Below are 26426 nucleotides of genomic sequence, written 5' to 3'. Positions count from 1 at the left end.
TCAACAACTACGGACAGCTGTAATACTTTACTCAAAGTTGACATATGACCGTCTACAAAGTCAGAACGTAAGTACAACATCCAACGTAGAACATTTTTATAAATTATATATTATGTTAAACAGAACCGATGGAGGCAATAAAAGCGAAATAATCTTATATACAAAAATAAAATATCAAGCAGTACACTGTCTAGTACTTCTCTGCATAACACTAATTCTATCTGGCGGGTCGCTTGAATTTGCGCGCGCGACAGCCTGATTGGCTAACTTCAATGCTAATTAACTCGGAAACTGCGCAAAGTATTAGTTTTTTTTCTTAACGATTATTTCTCAGCACAACCTACGCTGCACCACCCTTACAAGCTTTTCAGACACTTTCTGATTATCTCGTATAAAACGATTAGGAACGCCAGCCACAAGAATTTAAGGGGATTAGTTATAAACATTCAGTTGTAGAAGCAAAAGCCTTTGCACCACGGTTATACAAATAATTTTACAAGTCACGTTCATTCATAAGAAAATGAATAGTAATTTGGCAATTATCAATTACAAAATTCTCAGGGTCGTTACCAGAGCGTTTAGATCGTGTTTGCTACGAGACAAACAGAACTGGTAGGCAGATTTACGGCCAGTTCGCAGTTCTCGTGCAACCCGCCGTATGTGGGTCATCTGGTAATGAAACACCGCGCTACATAGATAGTAGCTGCCCACTGTGCACAGTCCTTTGATGACTAAGAGCAACGCTGCCAGTTAAAATGCATTATCACTCTTAACGAAAGCACAGTTGCTTCAGTATCTCCGTAGATGAGAAGCTATAATCTTTAAAAAAATATTTTCTTTCTGTGTCCACCAGTTCCGAAAAATTTTGAATACCATGTTTTGATACATCAGTTGGTGGAAATACATCCTCCCCCTCCTCTCCCTTAACAGAATTTGTGTTCTCCATCTATCTGCGTCTAGTATTATCCCATATGGAAGTGTGAGAACGTTTTCGAAATCTTTCCGAATCGTGTAACTGAGACGGGACGTCGGCGCAAGCCCGGTATTCTCCTAGTTGAATGTGGGATCTGCATTAACGCACTAACGCTCGCGGCTCTACGGGCTGGTCATTTAATAATATTATTTGCGACATACAGTTGTATTTTAATAGTAAATTTTGGAGCAAACGTTCTGCTAGACAGTTGAGACCCGAGTAATAATGTTTTCTTCGACGAACTTCATAATAATGAAACAAATGTTTACTTTGTAGTAAACATACTCTCTGCCCATGGTTAGCAGTTGGTCAAGATAGAAAATATAATACGAGACGCCGCAGGCAATGTTTCGTGGAGGTCAGTGCCACTGACAAACGGGAAAAAGCCAGTTTAATGCCCGAGCATCGATCGTTGGGAACAATACAAGAATCGCTCGTTGCTGTCGTGAGCGAGATAAACGTCAAGGTGGTCTGCCGTAGCATTTCTTAAATCTGTCATCAGGTGTCAAATGTGCTTCCAGGTCGTGTCGATGACTTTAACGAGTGCTCGTACAGTACAAAGTTGCATTCGTATTGTTATGGATCAATATTAAATAAACTTAAGAGAGGACAGTGGCGAAACATAGACTACTCCTTTTGATTATCACTAACCCACCGAGCCTAAGTCATGACACATGAATCACTCTACACGACACTGTGGTGATGTTTGAGATTTGCTCCAAGACACTGAAGTATATTTCGATGCTCAGGAACTACACTATCTACACTATCTTTTCCAGCGTGGACCACTGCGAGACGTACAGGAAGAGCGTCGATGAGATTCTGGAAGGTATCGACATGAATGTGGAGCCATGCTGGCTCCAGTGCCCTGCGGTAAGTTTCTCGCTTGAGGAGACGTGGAGCGAAGAGCCAGATGGAGGTCATCGCACAGATTCTCGATTATGTTTAAATTCGGGGAGTTTGGTGGCCAGAGTTGTACGGTAAATTTATCCTGGTGCTCTGCGAACAACGCAGTTACACTGAGAGCTGTGTGAAACGTTTCCTTGTACTGATAGTGAATGCCATCGTCCCGAGGAAAAACAAACTGCATTTAGGGTTGGACATGCTCCCCGACGATAGATGTATACTTGTATTGATCCATTGTGCCTTCCAGAATGACGAGATCACCCAGAGAATTGCACGAAAACATTACCCAGACCATAAAACTCCCTCCTCCGACCTGAGTGTTAGATTTCAGACGTTTCACTCCGTATGCCAAAGGCCATCCGTCCGATGGAGCATAAAACGTGATTCATCTGAAAAGGCCACTGTCGCGACTCATTGTACTGGCGTGTAAATTCCGCCCCTCGTCGCCGACGAACAGCAGTCAGCATGAGTGCAAGAACCAGGCTCCAGCTGTGAGGGCTTAAACGCAGCAACATTCGCTGAACGATCGTTAAGGAGACACTATTCGTAGCCACTTGATTCATCTGGTCGGTCATTTGCTCAGAAGTTGCACGTTTATTCGTCCATACACACCTCCGAAGCCGTCGTTCGCCTCTGTCATCCACGGCCTGGAGTGTCCGCCGCTCGTGGTCTCGCGGTAGCGTTCTCGCTTCCCGAGCACGGGGTCCCGGGTTCGATTCCCGGCGGGGTCAGGGATTTTCACCTGCCTCGAGATGACTGGGTGTTTGTGTTGTCCTCATCATTTCATCATCATCCAGGAAAGTGGCGAAATTGGACTGAGCAAAGGTTGGGAAATTGTACGGGCGCTGATAACCACGTAGTTGAGCGCCCCACAAACCAAACATCACGGCATGTAGTGCAGCACAGTCGCATCGGCGAAGGTTTTGGATAGCTCAATTTTGCCTTGTATAGTCTACTTTAAATACGGTGGCACACGAACAGTTTAAAAACCTAGTCATTTCGGAAATGCTTCCACCCTTGCCCCAGAAGCCAATGATCATGCCCTTTTGGACGTCAGATAAATCGCTCCGTTTCCGCTTTATGAGCCGGTCGTGATGGCCGAGCGGTTCTAGGCGCTACAGTCTGGAATCCTGCCTCGGGCGTGGATGTTTGTGATGCCCTTAGGTTAGTTAGGTTTAAGTAGTTCTAAGTTCTAGGGGACTGATGACCTTAGAAGTTAAGTCCCACAGCGCTCAGAGCCATTTGAACCATTTGAACAGCTTTATGACAATGACTGCACATTTTTAAAGGACGTCATTTTAGCCTTTGAATGTAGAAATTATTTAGTTCACAACTGTAATTACGGCCACTTTTCAAGTGGTACCACTTGAAAATGGCCCAAAGACTGAAATTGTAATTGTAAAATCACTATTGGCCATTAAAATTGCGACACCACGAAGACGACGGGCTACAGACGCGAAATTTAACCAACAGGAAGAAGATGCTGTGATATGCAAATGATTAACTTTTCAGAGCATTCACACAAGGTTGGCGCCGGTGGCGACACCTACAACGTGCTGACATGAGGAAAGTTTCCAACCGATTTCTCATACACAAACAGCAGTTGACCGGCGTTGCCTGGTGAAACGTTGTTGTGATGCCTCGTGTAAGGAGGAGAAATGCGTACCATCACGTTTCCGACTTTGATAAAGGTCGGATTGTAGCCTATCGCGATTGCGGTTAATCGTATCGAGACATTGCTGCTCGCGAAGGTCGATATCCAATGACTGTTAGCAAAATATGGACTCGGTGGGTTCAGGAGGGTAATCGGAACGCCGTGCTGGATCCCAACGGCCTCGTATCACTAGCAGTCGAGATGACAGGCATCTTACCCGCATGGCTGTAACGGATCGTGCAGCCACGTCTCGATCCCTGAGTCAACAGATGGGGACGTTTGCAAGACCACAACCATCTGCACGAACAGTTCGACGACGTTTGCAGCAGCATGGACTATCAACTCGGAGACCATGGCTGCGGTTACTCTTGGCGCTGCATCACAGACAGGAGCGCCTGCGATGGTGTCCTCAACGCCGAACCTGGGTGCACGAATGACAAACCTTATTTCTTCGCATGATTCCAGGTTCTGTTTACAGCATCATGATGGTCGCATCCGTGTTTGGCGACATCGCGGTGAACGCACATTGGAAGCGTGTATTCGTCATCGCCATACTGGCGTATCACCTGGCATGATTGTATGGGGTGGCATTGGTTACACGTCTCGGTCACCTCTTCTTCGCATTGACGGCACTTTGAACAGCGGACGTTACATTTCAGATGTGTTACGACCCGTGGCTCTACCCTTCATTCGATCTCTGCGAAACCCTACATTTCAGCAGGATAATGTACGACCACATGTTGCAGATCCTGTACGGGCCTTTCTGGATACAGAAAATGTTCGACTGCTGCCCTGGCCAGCGCATTCTCCAGATCTTTCACCAACTGAAAACGTCTGGTCAATGGTGGCCGGGCAACTGGCTCGTCACAATACGCCAGTCACTACCCATGATGAACTGTGGTATCGTGTTGAAGCTGCATGGGCAGCTGTACCTGTACACACCATCCAAGCTCTGTTTGACTCAATGCCCAGTTGTCTAAAGGCCGTTATTACGGCCAGACGTGGTTGTTATGGGTACTGATTTGTCATGTCAGTTCTAGTATAATATATTTGTCCAATGAATATTCGTTTATCATCTGCATTTCGTCTTGGTGTAGCAATTTTAATGGCCAGTAGTGTAATTTGTTCCAAAAAATGGTTCAAATGGCTCTAAGCACTATGGGACTGAACATCTGAGGTCACCAGTCCGCTAGACTTAGAACTACTTAAACCTAACTAACCTAAGGACATCACACACATCCATGCCCGAGGCAGGATTCGAACCTGCGACCGTAGCAGCAGCGCGGTTCCGGACTGAAGCGCCTAGAACCGTTCGGCCACAGTGGCCGGCAATTTCTGCAATCAATAGTAAATATGATTTCCTTTAAAAAATTCTACATTACAGTAAACCTCGACCATGGGAAGTTAAGCAATGACTGCACTGTTTCCCGCGTCGCCCCGACACGACTTATATACCCTCCACCGCTAGTGCTGTCACATGCCGTCTATGAGTGATTATTGCACGTTGACGTCAAACACAGGCAATGGTCACATTAATGTGACTGGACTTGTATACGTCACTCTCTCTTCTGCTCTTAATGGCCAAATGTACGTGGTAAAAATTTATTTCACTGGCAGGATTCAAGCTGTCTACATACCATCAAACCTAGCGCCTGTTGCCATAATATTTATTTTTATTTGATGATTATGGGCATCAGCCCCTCTCTTACCTCTAACCAGGCATGCTACATATTTTGCTTTACATTCATTATAATAAACTTGTTATAACTTACATCTAATACACGGCATTATAAATTATTTAGTAATTATTGTTCTACAGAAAGAAAAAAAGAAACAGTTTACATTCGCCCATGGGAACTGCAACAATAGTGCCAAGCTAAAGGCAGGTAAATATAAAGTATGAAGGCTGGCAAGAATGGACAAGACAGAATGGGCGGAAGAGGGAGAGAAGGAAGAAGTTATAACACAGATAGTGAGGACTGGAAAGGAAATCTCAGTCGTTTCTATCCTAGGTAGAACACAGTTTCTGATAAATCACAATGGTGGTGATGCAGAAACCAGTGGAACCAACAGGCGGTTTCTGTGGTTGATGATGGCAGAGTTCGCAAGTGAACGACCAGCCAGAAGCAAAGGTCAGAGCATAGCGAAAGTTCTCGCAACCATACGCTAACGGTCCAGGAAACAATCCGAATCGACAACCGCAAACATTGGCATAGTCATCCACTCTCCTGTTAATAGCGCATAACAAAGGCTTCAGAGACTAGGAGCAACTGCTGGACAAGTGCGGGCAGCAGTATTTACAGGCAGTCTCGCGCCGGTGGATGGGCCCAGCAGCTGCGGCGGCGCCCTCCACGGGAGCAAGCTGTGACCGTGGTACGAAGCCCAAGCATTTTTCACCTTTCCCCATATCGACACTCGGGCTGGATAAGGAATCCGAATCACTGTCGGATACTAAGTGTGGTGCAACTATGTGGAGCAAGTAGGCATCAGGCCACGGCGATGTACTAGTGCTTCCTACAACCAACTGAATGAGCTTGAGAAGGGTCATACTGCGGCCTTTCCAACACTGCCCCTCTAATTGCATGAACTTGCGTGCGGTGGCGGCCAATGCCGTATTCGCAGCTGTGTGTCGCGCCTAAAAAGTGAATTAAATTAGTCCTGCCACTGACAACCTGCAACAGGGAGTAACGTGTGGGTTAATTCCCCAAGTTGTATGACGATATTCCACTCTAACTTGATCAGAATCGGTACGTGCAGTCTAGTCCTAGGAAGAGTAGAACAATTGGGTCCTCATAATTTGTTTACTATAAAAACAACTCTCAAATAAACATGAGCAAAGTAAACAAGCATAGACATAGAACGTTAACGCCTATTCATTAACCTAAATATAAGATTGGCAAAATGTCTAGGAGATGACTCAAAATCACGCCCGGTATAAAAGACGGAAACAATAAGTGGTTGATACTGATTCATGCTATTCCTGTATGGGGGCAAAATCTTGCGGCCTTACATCTTGCGATTAGCGGGAGAGTCCTTTCAGAGAATAGCCATAGAAGTTGGACGTGCCATGTTAGTTGTGCTGCAGTGGTAACATCACTTGACATCCAAACATTCCTATACTCTTAGGCGACGTCCTGGATATTCACGCAGCACATAGACCGTCTTTTTCAATGTCGTCAGTAGCAGATTGCACAGCTTTTATGGCATAGATAAGAGCAAATGTGACCCAGAAGTGTCAGTGCGAACTGTTATGAACCAGTTACTACCACTGGGACTACGAACACGCACGCCACTAACCCATTTTCCATTCCCGCCAACAGTTTGAAAGGATGTGGGATAACATTTCTCAACACCGTATTCATCATCAGTATGAGCCACTGCATTACCATCAGTGGATGGGATGGATGCATATGTTGGTACGGGCGCACGACAGCGAGGTCTTTAACGTCCGCTCGAAAAGAGTTTGAGACGAGTGCCGATAAAATACACTAAGCGGGAGTACAAATAGCACGGAAACTAAAAGAAACGAAATGTGGAAAAGTACGTGTGTACCCACACCGAAACACGGAACAAAGTATCGTGTGAATATTAAAACATCAGCTAAATAGTAAGAATATGGTGTTAAGGAGTTAAAACAATATGGCAGATGGATATGGCTGGCTGACTGTAAGAATAAAAAAGGATGAGCTAGCCACTCTTTAACACACTAAAACCTCCAGCCTAAAAGCTTAGGCCAGTGTCCAGACACATCAAGAAACTTTAAAACTTTGGTCACACTTATCTCATCATCGGCTAAAATGGGGGGGGGGGGGGGACAGATCCCCAGAGATACTTGCTTCTGCCCTTGAATCAGGGTATAAAATGCACTCTGTCAAAATATGGCGTTCAGAGATTTACACGCCGCAAGCGTCACAAGACGGGGTATCCTCTCGACATATAAAAAGCCATGCGTAAGAGGGCAGTTCCCAATTCATAGACGTGTGAGGGCCACTTCATCCACCCGAGCAACCGGCAGGAGGAACGCCACGGCCGGATAGTTGACTATACCAACCGTAGCTTATTGTCCGATACTGTCAGCCATTCCTCATTCCACAACTGCATGAACTTCCTATGTAGTGCAGAAACGACAGCCAGCAGGGGCATAGGACACCGTGCCACAGCCTCTCCTCTGAAGGCCTCCTTGGCGCTCTGATCGGCCTGTTCATTTCCCCGTATCCCCACATGTCCGCCGGCCGGGGTGGCCGAGCGGTTCTAGGCGCTACAGTCTGGAACCGCGCGACCACTACGGTCGCAGGTTCGAATCCTGCCTCGGACATGGATGTGTGTGATGTCCTTAGGTTAGTTAGGTTTAGGTAGTTCTAAGTTCTAGGGGACTGATGACCTCAGAAGTTAAGTCCCATAGTGCTCAGAGCCATTTGAACAATTTTTGAACCCACATGTCCTGGCACCCAGCAGAAAACACCTGCTTTCCCTGCCGTTGGAGCAGGTATAGTTGCTCATATATCAGCTGGGCCAACTTCTCAGCTGTGTACAGGTTCTGTAGCGATTGTAAGGCACTAAGGAAATGGGAGCAGATGAGAAACCGTTTGCCCTGAATACGTCGCATCTGCTCCCTGCCTTCAGGATCGTGCGGAGCTCCACTGAGAAAGCGGTATAATCAAAAAGGCGAATCCGAGTGATATGGTCGGGGAACGCTACAGAGTAGCCAAGGTAATTCCCTTGTTTGGAGCCATCAGTGCACACTACTGTGAAACTGTAATGCATACCTAGAATGTGGAAAAAGCAGAGACTGAAATGTAAAATCTGTACTAACTTTCTTAAAATTGGTCAAGTCTAATATAAGTCTGGGGCTCTTGAGAAGCCAAGGTGGAAATCTGCTCCAACCTCGATGTAAAATATTAAGACCAACCACACCCATCTCTAAAAGGCAATCCTTTGCTCGTTGCCGGTTACGAAAAAACCTTTCAATTGGAGACCGAAGAATGGTATGGTATTCACAGTGTTTTATATCCCTGGCGCACCGTAACTATCCGTCGCCTGATGTGAAGTGACGGTTCACCAGCCTCTGCACAGAGGCTTGGTATGGGGGTTGTTCTGTACGCCCCAGTGGCCAACCGAATCCCTTCATGGTGCACCACGTCCAGCATCTTCAAATAGTAGGGTCTCGCAGACCCATACACCTGCACTCATAACCTAGCCGAGACCGCAAAAAGGCTCTGTAAAAGACAAATCCTGTCTGATCCCCATGTACTGTGGCTAAGACATTTTCAAATACTTAGAGCCTTAAGGGACCGTTTTTTCAGGTTCTTAATATGTAGCAACCATGTGAGTTTACAGTCAAATATAAGGCACAGAAACATCACCATGTCTTGAAAATTAAGAACAGTATCCCTCATCCTCAACTCAGGAAAGTTTAAAAAGAAACGAGAACGGTTAAAAAGAATGTACTAAGACTTCTTGGTTGAAAACTTAAAGCCACTCTTCTGCTCCCATTCATCCAAATTTCTAAGAGTTAGTTGTAACTGACGTTTTGTCGTTGCAAGACTTGAAGATGAGCAAAAAACAGAGACGTCATCCACAAACAAAGAACACTGGACAGGACGTAATGCTATTAATAGCTATGGCAAAGAGACTCACACTTAAAACACTGCCTTCAGGGACGACGTTCTCCTGCTGAAGGCGATCAGAGGACCAAATAAAAATGGAGAGACATCCATAAAATCCCCATTCATGAAGCTGCTCGAGGATAAAACACCTCCAAGTAGTATCGTGGACCTTCTCGATGTTTGCGTATAAACCTAGAACCGATGCAGGACCAGGAAAGACGGTTGTATAGCCGCCTTCAACAGAGACAGGTTATCAAAGGTTGAGTGATACGTCCTGCCACCAATGGAGGCTACGCCGTGTACTAAGATGTGTGTTACAGAACCTCTTGAAATACTGAACTACAAATGTACACCACATGAACTGTTTCTAAAACAATGTTTTAAGTGACCTGGAAAACTCTTATTTGATGTCTTCACAGTTTCTTTACGGCAGTGTATTTCATACATATCGTGATAAACTCGTGTCATCATTTACAAGTACAGGGTGTTTCAAAAATGACCAGTATATTTGAAACGGCAATAAAAACTAAACGAGCAGCGATAGAAATACACCGTTTGTTGCAATATGCTTGGGACAACAGTACATTTTCAGGCGGACAAACTTTCGAAATTACAGTAGTTACAATTTTCAACAACAGATGGCGCTGCAAGTGATGTGAAAGATATAGAAGACAACGCAGTCTGTGGGTGCGCCATTCTGTACGTCGTCTTTCTGCTGTAAGTGTGTGCTGTTCACAACGTGCAAGTGTGCTGTAGACAACATGGTTTATTCCTTAGAACAGAGGATTTTTCTGGTGTTGGAATTCCACCGCCTAGAACACAGTGTTGTTGCAACAAGACGAAGTTTTCAACGGAGGTTTAATGTAACCAAAGGACCGAAAAGCGATACAATAAAGGATCTGTTTGAAAAATTTCAACGGACTGGGAACGTGACGGATGAACGTGCTGGAAAGGTAGGGCGACCGCGTACGGCAACCACAGAGGGCAACGCGCAGCTAGTGCAGCAGGTGATCCAACAGCGGCCTCGGGTTTCCGTTCGCCGTGTTGCAGCTGCGGTCCAAATGACGCCAACGTCCACGTATCGTCTCATGCGCCAGAGTTTACACCTCTATCCATACAAAATTCAAACGCGGCAACCCCTCAGCGCCGCTACCATTGCTGCACGAGAGACATTCGCTAACGATTTAGTGCACAGGATTGATGACGGCGATATGCATGTGGGCAGCATTTGGTTTACTGACGAAGCTTATTTTTACCTGGACGGCTTCGTCAATAAACAGAACTGGCGCATATGGGGAACCGAAAAGCCCCATGTTGCAGTCCCATCGTCCCTGCATCCTCAAAAAGTACTGGTCTGGGCGCCATTTCTTCCAAAGGAATCATTGGGCCATTTTTCAGATCCGAAACGATTACTGCATCACGCTATCTGGACATTCTTCGTGAATTTGTGGCGGTACAAACTGCCTTACACGACACTGCGAACACCTCGTGGTTTATGCAAGATGGTGCCCGGCCACATCGCACGGCCGACGTCTTTAATTTCCTGAATGAATATTTCGATGATCGTGTGATTGCTTTGGGCTATCCGAAACATACAGGAGGCGGCGTGGATTGGCCTCCCTATTCGCCAGACATGAACCCCTGTGACTTCTTTCTGTGGGGAAACTTGAAAGACCAGGTGTACCGCCAGAATCCGGAAACAATTGAACAGCTGAAGCAGTACATCTCATCTGCATGTGAAGCCATTCCGCCAGACACGTTGTCAAAGGTTTCGGGTAATTTCATTCAGAGACTACGCCAAATTATTGCTACGCATGGTGGATATGTGGAAAATATCGTACTATAGAGTTTCCCAGACCGCAGCGCCATCTGTTGTTGAAAATTGTAACTACTGTAATTTCGAAAGTTTGTCTGCCTGAAAATGTACTGTTGTCCCAAGCATATTGCAACAAACGGTGTATTTCTATCGCTGCTCGTTTAGTTTTTATTGCCGTTTCAAATATACCGGTCATTTTTGAAACACCCTGTAGCTTTCTTCACACACTACAAAAACATTAAAAATTAGGGCAAAAACTTGTTGTAACCGATAAAGAGATCTTCAAACTGTGGTTGCCAAAATAAAGCTCCCATCCATAAGAAGCGAAAGACGGTATGTAGGTCAGCCAATGGCATGAGTGCGATTTAATATACTATTTTTATAATTATTATTATTAGTGTCAGTTATCACTATTATTATCATTTTTACTACTATTATTATTATTATTATTATTATTATTATTATTATTATTACTGGGATCTTTTGTAATATCTTTTGTAATTGTTGCCCTTGGTCAGATGTAAGAGAGGGCCTTAAGTCGCTAATTTGGTCAGGCTAAATAAGCAATAAATAAATAAATAAATCCGTAACTAACCTACCATAGCTGCGAGCCGAGCTAAATATCAGCAACAGATCCTTGGTAATTTCGAAAGACTCTAGAGCAATGCTATGCACAGTATTATTGGTGTTTGTGTAAGGAAAAGGTCAATGATAAACTAGTATGTCTAGGCGAAACATTTTAAAGCAATATGAACAGCTCATAAGCTTACATGAAAGCGGATTATCAGGCTACGTGAGCGGGATGAAAATTACGTCGAACTTTCCACCACTTGGGCAGTGATGAAGGAACTGTGCAACAATGGGGGACAGTGGACAGAGAAGCGTAGGAGAGAAAACGTTGCCGTATTTTGTTATTCAGCATCTCACCTTTACTAGCTGACATTCACTCCGGAAATCTTCTCGTCAACCACAGAGGATCATCTGGTCGTTCGCCAAGTACGAAACGCTGCCACAGGATGAACTAGAACTCGATAGACAAACTTTCAGAGGCTGTTTAGGGACAACTTCTGAGTGTCTTGGTGTAAGGAACCCACAGTCTTCTGCGGTTAGTTACAGATTAATAATACAGGGTGATTCAAAAAGAATACCACAACTTTAAAAATGTGTATTTAATGAAAGAAACATAATATAACCTTCTGTTATACATCATTACAAAGAGTATTTAAAAAGGTTTTTTTTTCACTCAAAAACAAGTTCAGAGATGTTCAATATGGCCCCCTCCAGACACTCGAGCAATATCAACCCGATACTCCAACTCGTTCCACACTCTCTGTAGCATATCAGGCGTAACAGTTTGGATAGCTGCTGTTATTTCTCGTTTCAAATCATCAATGATGGCTGGGAGAGGTGGCCGAAACACCATATCCTTAACATACCCCCATAAGAAAAAATCGCAGGGGGTAAGATCAGGGCTTCTTGGAGGCCAGTGTTGAAGTGCTCTGTCACGGGCTGCCTGGCGGCCGATCCATCGCCTCGGGTAGTTGACGTTCAGGTAGTTACGGACAGATAAGTGCCAATGTGGTGGCGCTCCATCCTGCTGAAATATGAATTGTTGTGCTTCTTGTTCGAGCTGAGGGAACAGCCAATTCTCTAACATCTCCAGATACTGTAGTCCAGTTACAGTAGCACCTTCGAAGAAAAAGGGACCAAAAACTTTATTGGCTGAAATGGCACAGAAAACGTTCACCTTAGGCGAGTCACGTTCATACTGAGTTGTTTCCCGCGGATTCTCAGTGCCCCATATAGGGCTGCGAACAAATGCTTGCTGGATGCGTGCTACATTTTCATCACTCGTCCTCGGCCGTCCAGAACTTTTCCCTTTGCACAAACACCCATTCTCTGTAAACTGTTTATACCAACGTTTAATACACCACCTATCAGGAGGTTTAACACCATACTTCGTTCGAAATGCACGCTGAACAACTGTCGTCGATTCACTTCTGCCGTACTCAATAACACAAAAAGCTTTCTGTTGAGCGGTCGCCATCTTAGCATCAACTGACGCTGACGCCTAGTCAACAGCGCCTCAAGCAAACAAATGTACAACTAAATGAAACTTTATAGCTCCCTTAATTCGCCGACAGATAGTGCTTAGCTCTGCCTTTTGTCGTTGCAGAGTTTTAAATTCCTAAAGTTGTGGTATTCTTTTTGAATCACCCTGTATAACTGTGATTTACTCGGTTTGGCACTCAATTTAACTTTGTTTCTGTAAAAATATCTTCACAACAGCGAAAAACTTAAATACGCAACCATCACAATTCAGAAGGATCCAGCTTCTTGTACACGCCATTGTACAGATGCAAAAGTGTTGTGACAGTTTTGCATCCTGTTGTGACAGGGTTGCCATCGCTGCGGAAACCGCCCAGCATAGCGTCGTTGCGTGGCTCTTTTATTCCATTTAGTGAACCCATACACGAGGTTCATATCGATCATACCTTCCTCAGTGAAGCTATCCACACTATTGTGTATCGCCTTTACCTCACAACTAACACAGAACCGAGTAGAACTGAATACAAGCTTGAGTGTGCCGAGTAAGGTGCTCATTACGTTGCCAACAGAAAGTACCCTAAGTGAATCGAACAAATTTGTTTATAAACAAGACGCACAGCTCATACCGTCGACATTTGCACTGTTGCGCACCATTTTCAGTGCAATACAGATGCAAAGTTAGATGGGACAAGAAACCAAATGAAATGCAATAACTCTATAATACATATGTGGTGTCTGTTCTTTCGGATATTTCCGAAAGAACAGGCACCACGTATATACAGCCTGGTTATAATTAAACCTTTTCTATTTAACACGTTATAACACGGAAACTAATTACCGTACGAGTACCAAACTTGGTAGCGTTAATGTCAAGGACATGTCGAAGAGAAATAATGCAGAATCAATTCAATTGAAACACTTTTAATGTGTTGCTGTGGTACACCACTCATTACATATCGGTACCATTACTGATAGGGTCTCAATATGGCGCCCATCAGTGTCCCGAAGTGTCTGAAAGCACAGGATTGCATTCTGTACAGCAGAACGAAGCATGTCCATAGGTATGCTGGTTACCTCTCTTGATATTCTGTGCTTCAGATCAGAATGTGTGAATGTTCCCCTGGTAAACTCTGTCCTTCAGGTAGCTCCTAAACCAGAAATCACAATGAGTGAGATCAGGTGATCGTGCCGGTCAAGCAGTTGGAAACGATCGGCTGATAATTCGATCGTTACCAAATGTGTTTCGGAGAAGTAGGTGGGGCCCCATCTTGCATGAAAACTGTTGAGTTCAGTGCGTCTCTCCACAGTAGGGCGGGTATGACCTGCTGGCAAAGCATATCGCAGTAAAGCTGGCCAGTCACACTGCACGTCTTTTGTCCTTGAGTGCCAACCTGTTCCAAGAAGAATGGGCCAATGATGAACGTAACCGTGAAGCCACACCACACATTGACACGTTCACCATACAGAGGAACTTCATGCACAGTGATTGGAGGTGAAGCTTTCCACACTCGGCAGTTCTGTGTGTTCACCTCACCCGTCAGAAAAAAATGAACTTCGTCTGTCCATAGATTGGTCCAGGGCCAGCCCTCATCAACTTCAATCCTTGGGAGAAAGTGAAGAGCAAAGTCAACACGTCGTTGTGCGTCCCGTGGTGCAAGCTGCTGTACGATATAGATCTTGTACGGATACCATTTGAGAATGGTTCGAAGCACATTCAGTACAGGGGACCACTGGACTTTCAACTGTCGTGACACAGCACGCCCACTGCCTGACGATCGGGAATTGCGCGCAGCGTTGTCTGCCATAGCAACAGCTATTTCATCAACCACCTGTGGTGCAACCGGTCGTCGGCTTTTTCCCACAGCGACGCCCAGTTCTCCAGTTGATTCGAACTTCTTCATCATGCTCCTCACAGGAGATGGAGAAAAAGGACCCTTCTGTAATCCTTTCAGGCGGCGATATTCTCGAAGTGCAGCTGCAGCTTTACTGTTGTTTTGATAATAGAGCTTCATCAGTAATGCCCTGCTCCTTTTGTCCAAGCTCATGTTGACGCGTCAACAAGTGCACTGTGACTGGTAAGGTGTGTGAGACTGACAAGGAAACCTCCCCATCGCACCCCCCTCAGATTTAGTTATAAGTTGGCACAGTGGATAGGCCTTGAAAAATTGAACACAGATCACTCGAGAAAACAGGAAGAAGTTGTATGGAACTATGAAAAAAATTAGTAAAATATACAAACTGAGTAGTTCATGTGTAAGATAAGCAACATCAAGGAGAATGTGAGTTCAGGAACGCCGTGGTCCAGTGGTTAGCGTGAGTAAGTGCGGTACGAGAGGTCCTTGGTTCAAGTTTTCCCTCGACTGAAAATTTTACTTTCTTTATTTTCGCAAAGTTATGATCTGTCCGTTCGTTCATTGACGTCTCTGTTCACCGCAAAACCGTGCGATTAGTAGACGAAAGGACGTGCCTCTCCAGTGGGAACCGAAAACATTTGATCGCAAGGTCATAGGTCAACCGATTCCTCCACAGGAAAACACGTCTGATATATTCTATACGACACTGGTGACGGCATGTGCGTCACATGACAGCAATATGTTGTCGACCCACCTAACTTGTACACTTAGCGAATGGGTAAAAAGATTCTTCTACCTTGCCCGATTTAGGTTTTCTTGTGGATGTGATAATCACTCCCAAAAAAGTGATGAAAACATAAGAGTTTGACACATAAACTGAAAATAAAAAACTAAATTTTTCACTCGAGGGAAGACTTGAACCTAAGATCTCTGGTTCAGTAGCTGCTCTCGCTAACCACGAGACCACTGCGTTGCTAGACGTTCGTTCGGCTTGTTGATGCATATCTTCGCATGGACTACTCAGTTTGTATATTTTACTAATTTTTTTTCATAGTTCCACACAACTTCTTCCTGTTTTCTCGATTGATCTGTGTTCAGTTTTTCAAGGCCTATCCACCGTGCCAACTTATAACTAAATCTGAGGGGGGTGCGATGGGGAGGTTCCCTTGTGAGTGTCACGATGACTGATCACGGCACCTGGTGGCCTGGGGGCTGTATTAAAGACAAGGTGTACAGCAATAACCCCAAAACCACTGCTGAGCTGAAAACAGCCATTCAGGAGGTCATCAAGTTTGGTACTCGTACGGTAATTAGTTTCCGTGTTATAACGTGTTAAACAGGGAAAGTTTAATTATGACCACCCGGTATAGTCAAGGCGATGATGGTCATTGATCCCTTCAGTGCAGGTGCGTATTAAGCTCGAAATCTTACGGGAGTCGACGAGATGCCGCGAGTAATGAGGCTAATGAGCAGTGGCACTACTTCATTAGTGTGTGGTGTAAGTTGATAATTTGGGTCTAACGGGAGGCATGCTTAGTTAGTCCATGCTGTTGTAGTAACCACTGTGTCCATATGGCGTAGTGGTCAGTGCTTCTGTTTAGCAAGCAGGAGACCCGGGTTCGAATCCAGTCCGGCACAAATTTTCAACTTGCCCCACTGATATAAATCAATGTCCACTGGCAGCTAATATCATTAATTCCCTAGTGACTTTAGTCATGACTCTTTAACGAGTGGGTCCCTTGAACCAACATACTCATAAGGTATCCCTGAACAACCTCTGGAACTCTGTCAGTTTAGTCCTGGTCAACCTGTACATAAGTGTTATTCTATACCGCAAAACAGCAAGTAGCGGCTGCATTATCCACTCGTGACTTAAGATGTGTACACACTCACAAGTTGGGCGGCTCATTAGCTGCTGTCGAGCACGTTGCTAGCAAATGTATTCGTTGCTTGCGAGGATTAAGGGGCGCTCAAACTCAATGAGGACGGCACTGTCGCGATTGTGAACAATGTGGCTTACACAGTTCCCAGGTGAGCATCTCCACATCACTTCTTCTCACAAAGACTCATGAGCTGCTCGCGAACCTGTTGCTCGCAAGTGTCTACACGCCTTTACGTTGTCTGACGTTGACACACCGACACCGATGTCGTTCGCAGGAGTTCCGTTGCCAGCAGTGGCATGTACGACTGATCAAAAAAATTTTCAAATGTGTGTGAAATCTTATGGGACTTAACTGCTAAGGTCATCATTCCCTAAGCTTACACACTACTTAACCTAAATTATCCTAAGGACAAAAACACACACCCACGCCCGAAGGAGGACTCGAACCTCCGCCGGGACCAGTCGCACAGTACGACTGATCACTGTGCGGATTATCTTTAGCGACGGATCAAGATTTTGCCTCTGCTTGCAGATCTACTGTACCCGAGGACGTAGGTGAGTGCGAAAGCTCAACCTAAGTTATTGAGCATTACACAACCAGCACTAAACCTCTAAAGGAATGCAAAGAGATCTAGTATTTCTAGACTCCTCTTGTGGTAAGTGGAAACTTAATGAGAGAGCGACATGTTCGTAACAGTTTGGGACGACATGTGGTTCTCTTCGTGACATGGCTCAAAAAAGTAATCATTCAACAAAATAATGTCCGCGTTCATAAACAACGCTTGTTTTCCAGAACTGTTTGCGTTATATTGAAACATTTCTTTGGTCCTGCGCGTTAGTATTCCCCGCCATAGAACCTAAAGTGCGATAATTATTGAATTATACGAAATAAAATCGTTATAACTTCTGAACGGTTTCCGAGATGACGTTCAAACTGCACGGTTGGCCGCGGAACATGATGGGAATTAGTATGTGCACGCGCGCGCGTCTTGTTGTTGTCGGTCATTTGCACTTGAAAATGTTACGGTACAGCGTGCCTTAGCGTATAGTGCTTGTGAAGGCCTACTATGCGAGTAATAACAGCCCAACTGCGGCTCAAAGGAAATTTGCGATCGAGTTCAAACTGACGACAACAGGTCCAAGTGTGCTCACAATATAGGATTTGATCCGCAAGTTTGAGATAACGGGTAATGTTCGTGATGACAGTGTTGGTAATATCGGTCGTCCAAAAAGGGTGAAAATGCCTGAGAACATCGAGAAGACACGCGCTGTGTTTCAAACCAGCCCCAGGAAATCGACCAGACGAGCTGCACAACAGGTGGGAATCAACTGGGAGACAATGGAACAAACTGTTGTCGAATACGTTCGTCAATAAGCGAAAATGGCGCATTTGGGGGACTGAGAACCCGCATTTCGCGATCGAGAAGTCTCTTCACCCTCAACGGGTGACTGTGTGGTGTGCAATGTCCACTCACAGAATAATCGGTGCGATATTCCTTGGTGGCAAAGTAACTACCGAATGAAACATGAAGATTTTCGAACATGATTTGATCTCCATTATCCAAAGTGACCCTGATTACGACAAGATGTGTGGTTCATGAAAGACGGAGCTCGATCCCATCGAAGTAGGAGAGTGTTTGATATCCTGGAGAAGCACTTTGTGGACCGCAATCGGGCTCTGGGGTACCCAGAGGTCACAGGTACGGGCCTCGATTAGCCGCCATATTCTCCGGATCTGAACACAAGCGACTCATTTTTGTGGGGCTGTATTAAAGACAAGGTGTACAGCAATAACCCCAAAACCACTGCTGAGCTGAAAACAGCCATTCAGGAGGTCATCAACAGCATCGTTCTTCTGACTCTTCAGCTGGTCATGCAGAATTTCGCTATTCGTCTGCGCCACATCATCACTAATGATGGCAGTGCATACTGAACACGTCATAACATTGTGCGCACGCCGTAGTTTGTAAGTAATTTACGTTTTTTTCATATAGTTCAATAACTGTCACTCTTGGTATGGGACTAGTTGAGATGGAATTTCAGAACACTTCAGTTGCACCGCGTTTTGACCGATTATCAGCAGGACAACATGAAGGTCTCCACGGCAATCTGTTATACTACATCGCCGACGATATGATAAATCACGCAAATCTAAAGGCTGTCAGTTCAACTAAATACCTAGGAACTGCAATTACGAACAACTTAAAGTGGATCGATTACATGTATAATGTTGTGGAGAAGGCAAACCAAAGACTGCGTTTTGTTGGCAGAACACTTAGAAGATGCAATAGGTCTGCTACAGAGACTGCCCACACTAAGTTTGTCCTTCAAAAAAAATGGTACAAATGCTCTGAGCACTATGGACTTAACTTCTGAGGTCATCAGTCCTCTAGAACTTAGAACTACTTAAACCTACCTAACCTAAGGACATCACACACATCCATGCCCGAGGCAGGATTCGAACCTGCGACCGTAGCGGTCGCGCGGTTCCAGACTGTAGCGCCTAGAACCGCTCGGCCACTCCGGCCAGCCCTGTGTCACAAGGCCAAAACCATACCACAATGGTTTGGGGAGCATGGTAGTAAACGCAACCATCAGCCCATAACTTACTGAAATTGTATGACTGGTGTGGAGATTTCTGATGCTGCATGCCTCTAAAAACCTACCAAAGTGGACCATCATGCTATTAAGTAGGTGGTCATTATGTTTTGGCTCATCGTCGAGTAAGTTAGAAGCGCATAAGAAAGTCCTGGTAGATATTGTTCAAATGAACAAAGCAGATGAAGCGAGACCAAGCAGCAATGCTTCTCATCTGCTCCGATTCCTTTAGTAGCATTCAGGCTCTTCAACAAATGCACTTAGCAGAAAATATTCTACATTATATACGGGACACTCTGTCTTGCTACGGCAGCATGGAAAGGAGGTGCTTTTCTGATTGGTACCGTGTCGGTCCGGACTCCAGTGAAACGAGTAACTTGAAGTATCAGACAAGAAAGACTGTAGGGGCGACAGTTGACCAAATTTCCAATCCCTCACAAGCAGTAAACTCGCTTTTGACCGCGTGTCAATGGAAGAAAGAGTGATTGATGGCAATGGATAACAAGCTGCATACCATGAAACCAACTATCAGTACGCATAGGATAAATGGGTAGCCGCTTTACATATGGCTTTTTGCTCCAGTGCCTCACGTACACATTTCGGTACGTCATATTGTAATCGAGCACATCCTATATTCTGACGTGAGGCCAGTAGCAAATTTCGGTAGCGATCTGATTTCTGCTTTAGTAAACAACAAGACGAGTGTGACATGCGTTTTAAAGTTTTTTTAATTTGTCCAAACTCCAGTCTAAACTCTTAGGTTGGAGGTTTTAGTGTGTTGCAGAGAGCCTGGCTCATCCTTCTTTAGTCTAGTAAATAGCGAGCAATACATCTCCTGTAATATTTTTCATTATTTTACTGTGTTACTTCTCTTATCATCGAAAGTTTTAAAAAGTGACGATTGGATAAATTTTATTGTGTGTGTGTGCTTTAATGCAGTGGGAAAACAGGGATTGGGGATCGTTTAATTCTTGCAAGCTGCTGTGGCCGAACGGTTCTAGGCGCTTCAGTCCGGAAACGCGCTGCTGCTACGGTCGTAGGTTCGAATCCTGCCTCGGGCATGGATGTGTGTGATGTCCTTAGTTTAGATAGGTTTAAGAAGTTCTAAGTCAAGGGGACTGACGACCTCAGATGTTAAGTCCCATAGTGTTCAGAGCCATTTGAACCATTTGTTTAATTCTTCTTAAAAATGTCTGTTTTTGTTTCCTTTGACCACTCTCGTCTCTTAACAATAATATGCGTGCGGTGAAGACCTGGCTGTCACGCGTCAAGTCAAACATTTCATCATTATAGTCATCAACGTGATCAATGGTACAAAGTTATCTGACTGAACAGCTAATTTTCCTTGATATTATAATGCGTAATTCTTGTCATTATATGTACCAAGTTGAACTCCATTTCCACTTCTCTTCTAGCCGTGGTTCTATTTCTTTCTTTCCTTTTTAAAAACAACTGGTATGGAATAGCTAGCTGTACTTACAACTACAAACGATTTTAAGGAAAATTTTTAGAACGCCGTTATTTGGGGATTAATAATTTAGACAACAGAGAATATACGGTTACAAGAACTATAAAGACCAAAAATTCCCGTTAAGCTGGATGAAAAGATAATAAATGTTAATTCGCTCTATCAATTATTTTTAATAAATATTTCTGAAACGTAACAGAGGAAAGTCCATAAACAGACCAACTCAAAAAGAATAGCATTGTGTTTAATAGGCAATTTCCAAACACTTGTGCCAGTAATAAATCTGGCCCACTATCCGCTTTCTAAATTACAAACATTATAAATTCTATAAAAATTAAATCTCATATGCTGCTCATGATACTTCCAATAGAATCCTCATAAAGAATAATATCTCAACTGAAACATTTAATAAATTACAATCATAACGCATTTTTCAATAGAGATTAAAATATTCCTTTGTTGAAGCCCTTTGCGAGAAAACTCACAGGAGAGATGTTAGTCATTTATGACTTATTTAGTTACTGACAGTTTTTCCAAAGGTTTTAAGAAAGTAGTGTTCTGTAAGATGAAAGAAGTGATATCCTTAATAAAAAACGATTTGTAATTCTGAAGAACTTCTAAACGTTTATGTACCAAGTAATACGAGCAAAATGTAACAAAATGGAACCAGGTGGTATCTTTTGTGACCTATCCAAGAAGTTTGATGGTGTCAGTCACAGTATCTTCCTAGAAAACCTAAATTTTTATAAATTAATGGTTTATTAAACTAACACTTCATGCACTTTTAGTGAAAAGAAATCCAGAAAATTATACTTAGTAATTCAAACTATGGAAATTCAGACCGACATTGCTGCCACAGATAAATCATTAGTAGTGTTTGACTTGGTTTGATCTTGTGACTTCTACAAACCACCGACAACAAGTACTTCCTGCAGATGACATTAGTGTTGTAGTCAGTCCTAATATGTGTACATCAATAAAAGAAGTGATGAATAATCTTTCTAAAGGAAGTACTAACTTATTTTCAGCAAATAATGTATCTAGTAGTTTCTGTAAACCATAGGTCATAGCGAAACGAGTACAATTCCAGCTTTAATTGTGTTATAGAGAAGGGGGGGGGGCTTATAAGCGAGGCAAGACTTGTAATTTTTTTTATCAGACTTTGAACTATAAGAGACACATTCTAAGGCTTCCTAACTGTTAGTTTCGGTAAGTTTGACTCTAATTCTCCCCGAAAGCCTCAGACATAAAAATGTACTTCCCGGTATAGTTACTCTTGCGACAATGAAACTTAAGTTTCTTCTTAAGGATTCCTTCAAGAAAATCCCTTCTACAATTAGAAGAATATCATAGTTACACACAGAATAAGAAGTGTTTTGAAAAAATATCTAAATAGCTGTAAATCATTTATGTGTAATCTCATAGAATGCAAATCACTGACATATTCAGAAGAACGTATTATTGCGTTGTGTACCAAGAGTTATGCCCTTTTATGTTTTTGTGCATACAGAATTAATCATCTGACATTGTATAAAGTATTATTATTATTATTATTATTATTATTATTATTGTTCAATTAGTTAATATATTCTGTTTCTTTATTCATTTACATCTGAAGGACTAAAATTCAGAGGCAAATTACCTTTTATTAAAACGTTTCCATCGCTAAAAATATGTGTCATAAGAATGATTTCGCGTGCTCACGCCTTAACATCTTGCAGAAAAAATTGTACTTTAATGAAACTTTTGGCAAAGAAATCCATATTCAGTCAGTCTTAATACGCAAAACTTCGTTAGAAGTGGGATGGTGAAATTACAAGAAGTAGTGCATATGTACTGCAGCTAACCGTGAAGACATCGAGATCAGTTAAATCTATAAACCAAAACTACTGCAAGCACATAATGTGAATACACTGCCATTTTTATACCTATGGCATCCCTTTCTAGAAAAATTCTGGATAATGGTTTCAAAAGCTGAAGCTAGCTGTGAAGAGAAGAAAAGTTGAAATAAATAACAGCCGAAGAGAAAAGTGCCCCAGATTCGTTTAATGTCTTTTGATAAATCACAGTTCGTTGTTTGGATCTCCAGCAGGCATGCTACATACATATTTCGTTATGGCATGTGTAAATAAGCTAAATACGTTGTTTTGAATAAAAGTTAACAATTTATAACCACATAAAACAGACTGAATCTAACATGTGCACAAAAGGCCACGGGAATAGTCCTCACGATATCTTATAGTAGAATTCGTCATGGTGTGGGAATAATCCTCAGGATGTCTTATGGTACAATTCAACAAGCATTAATTCTTTGTAAACGTTAGATGGCAAGTCTTTGGATACTGAAGCCTATAATTTGGACTTTTTCTTATGTCCAGTGCATTTTACATGAAATGTGTGATGACATTATTTTATCTTCATAATATACGTTTAACAGTTTTAGTTTAAAATTAGCAAAATTTTTTATTAAGTCAGCATCGCTAACTGTTAAGTTTCGTCCAAAGGTAAAGAAAATAGTGCTATATACATGAATGCTGACAATGATGAACATAATGTTATCAAAATGAGTACACTCCATTGCAAAATGTTATAAACTTTCTGTATTTTGTAAACTTAAAACAACAAAAATGACAAACACTGCGACAATATAATTTGCTTAGGCCATAACTCCGCTCGTGATGTGTTTCCCCTTTTTACTGAAGATACGGGAACAGACAGAGAGAGAGAGAGAGAGAGTGAGAGAGAGAGAGAGAGATATGGAGATAATTAGTGAACACTACTAGGTTTTGCAGCAGATAATATTGGTAATTTTGAAAAGAAATGTGAGAGGACTAATTAGACGTCTATTGCTGTTCATATTTTCTATGGTAGACTTATCAGTTTCTACTTGTTTGTCTGATGTAAATTACCACTGTCTGGATTTAAAGATAATTTTTCACAAGATATGAAATCCATTTATTTCTCTTTCACAGCCTCAGTCTACATGATCCACGTCAATATGTTCCTGATTTGGTCAGGCTGGAGGATGAAACCCTTGAAAATGAACATCAAGAACTCAAAACTCTAAATAATGTTTATTCCTCGACAACAAGTGAGATAGAAAAGACATCGGCAGTACCTCAGGTAATCGTTGGTTTTTTAAATATTATCGAGGATGTATATTTTGTTCACTAAACCTTCTGAGAGCTGAATTACCTTGGTACATAAGTTATGTTTCAGCTATTGTAAGTATACCAGATATCATGTTGCCCATCCTTCAAAAAACGACAGAAAATTGGTGTATGAAACAGTTCCTAAAACATTGCCACACAGTTTCTTCAAGTTTTCTTTTCAGTCATACATTGTTATTATAGCGATTCTTGAAGTTTTCCTGGCATGGTAAGTGTTCCATGAGGCTTTGGGGCTGCAGCCAAACTGCGTCGATATCTTGACAGGACATTTTGGCTGACAACCATTCAAACATTTTAACATACCTAAAGTTGGTGTAATGAAGCTGTAAGCCCAAAACCTCATGGAATAGTGAGTAGGTTATTACTGTGAGTTCTGGTACCAAAATAGCTGCCATCAGCGTCATATTTCCTGGAATAGTAATGCCTCTCCTGGTACCCATTCCCCTCGCTCCCTCCCTCCTCCCCTTTGGCCATTTGAGTTGCGTGACCTCATCATGTCACCTCCCAATCGCTGCTGGGTCATGGAGCACTGACGTTTCAGTCAATAGCTTGAAAGCTCAGTCCCCACGCCTCGAGCAATTTTAATTTTTATAATCCGACTGCTTGAGCGTCATCATTCTTCGCTGTCCTTCGTGCTTGATCGAAGAGATGCTTCCATTGTGGCTAACTAATCCTAGATCAGTGGCTATTAACCGCCCCCAACTCCCACACAACACTGCCAGAAGAAGAAAAACTATTAATTGGGTATATTTTTTCCGACTACATACTCAGTACTCACATGGCGGCTGTCTTGCGTCGGGGAGTGTTAAATTTGTTTTCCGATATGTATTTTGTTGGAGCACCTTATAGTTTAGAAATCATTGAGACAGTTTAGTCAGTGACACTAAACGTGTTAAATGCAGCCATTTTGTAGAAAATCCTATGACGTCGTTAATTTGCGAAAGAATCCGATTCCTTCACTACAGAGTATAAATTCAAGAGCTCAAAAGAGGATGTTTGAACTTATTTATTATCTTGCCAGGCAGCTAATTATTACAGACATCTTCCATTTTTTGTCTTTTCTATGAATAACATGCCAATTTATCAATTTACAAGCAATTTTAACGCCTGCTTTTTGACCTGTCCAGTCAAAGCAACGAATTTTATGGAAGTTCCACCACACACGTTAATGGCATACTATTGTGACCAAAGAATATTGCCAATTGCAATTAATGCGCCATATATAGACAGTTGTGTATTTCAGACTACATGGTTGTTTGTTTCATATCTTAATTTCATTAACATACATAGATAGACTGCAACAACAATGACTGTGTGTGTAGTTCGTTCATTTATCTTATAAAGTTGTTCTTATTATTGGGATACATTGCATCGTCACAATTCTAAACCCATGATATAAACTGATGCACTATGTGTACTTGGCTTCTAGCATTGTATAGTTCTCGTTATTATTGTTATTATTATGAAGGTGGACACATCCTGCATTAATGTGATACGGCTATAAAAACTGCATTATACCACCACCGAAGGCTGACAGTTACAGATAAGCTACAAGGATAAATTGCTGCACAGTCTCCCATGTACTTAGAATTTTTGCAAGTTCAACTAGTTATTACTGTTGGCACACAGGTTCATTCTAAAGCTGCATTATAAGCAGCAAGTGTGTGTGTTATGTTCTGTTCTGTTGCGTTGCCATTATTTGTTGAATAGTACTTCTTTTGATTGCTGGCTAAACTCTCATAGGCTCCTCCATTATCACGGCTTCCCATTCTTGATGTAAAAAGCTGTGAATACATTTCTCTGAAGGATATTTACACCAAGTTCTTGTTAAAGTCTTCTTTCCTTAATGCAAGCATCTCTTCAGTTGAGCACGAGACCTCGACGTACATACAGACAGTGAAGAGTGATGGCTCTTACGCAATCGAAACATAAAAATTAAAATTGGGGCGGGGGGGGGGGGGGGGGGGGCTGAGCTTGCTCGCCACTGGCTGTGCTCCGGTGTCCAGCAGTAATGCATTGGCTAAGTGGGAGAGGGAAGGGCGAGGGAGGATGGAATTCCAGAAAACACATTGCAATTCCAGAAAAGCTGATGCTGACGTCAGTTATTTTTCGACCAGAACCCGCAGTCAGACCTTACTATAGTGTTCTCTTTCGTGTCATCTGTGTAACTTTCTCGGAAAACTAGATTAGTTTTTAGAAATAATTTACTACCAAAAAAACACTATGAATGGTCCCCCAGTGCAATGTTGTATATGACCTTTCAATATTGAAGAAAAACATGTTCAATGATGCTCGTATTTATATAAAAATAATCAGAAACATTAATTACGCATTTTTGAAGAGCTGGTTTCATACACTGGCACACATTTATTCTACTATAAGGAAAAACACTTACTTTCCCTGGAATAATGATGCATATCACACAATGATACAAAATGTTGTATATCATTT

At 42.8% G+C, this 26426-nt stretch overlaps 1 protein-coding gene across 1 annotated transcript in view; it reads left to right on the top strand.

Moving 5' to 3' along the window:
* The window catches only part of LOC126184765 (facilitated trehalose transporter Tret1-like), a 204018-nt gene that overhangs the window by 75135 nt on the left and 102457 nt on the right, over positions 1-26426 (top strand). Inside the window, exon 2 of the mRNA XM_049927316.1 lies at positions 23778-23928. Coding sequence (XP_049783273.1) covers positions 23778-23928 — 151 coding nt within the window. The remainder of the gene's footprint in view (positions 1-23777; positions 23929-26426) is intronic.

The sequence above is a fragment of the Schistocerca cancellata genome, chromosome 4, assembly GCF_023864275.1.
Source record: "Schistocerca cancellata isolate TAMUIC-IGC-003103 chromosome 4, iqSchCanc2.1, whole genome shotgun sequence".
In the NCBI taxonomy this organism is placed as follows: domain Eukaryota; kingdom Metazoa; phylum Arthropoda; class Insecta; order Orthoptera; family Acrididae; genus Schistocerca; species Schistocerca cancellata.
Note: the sequence above shows the minus strand (reverse complement) of the source record. Positions and strands in the feature narration are given on the sequence as shown.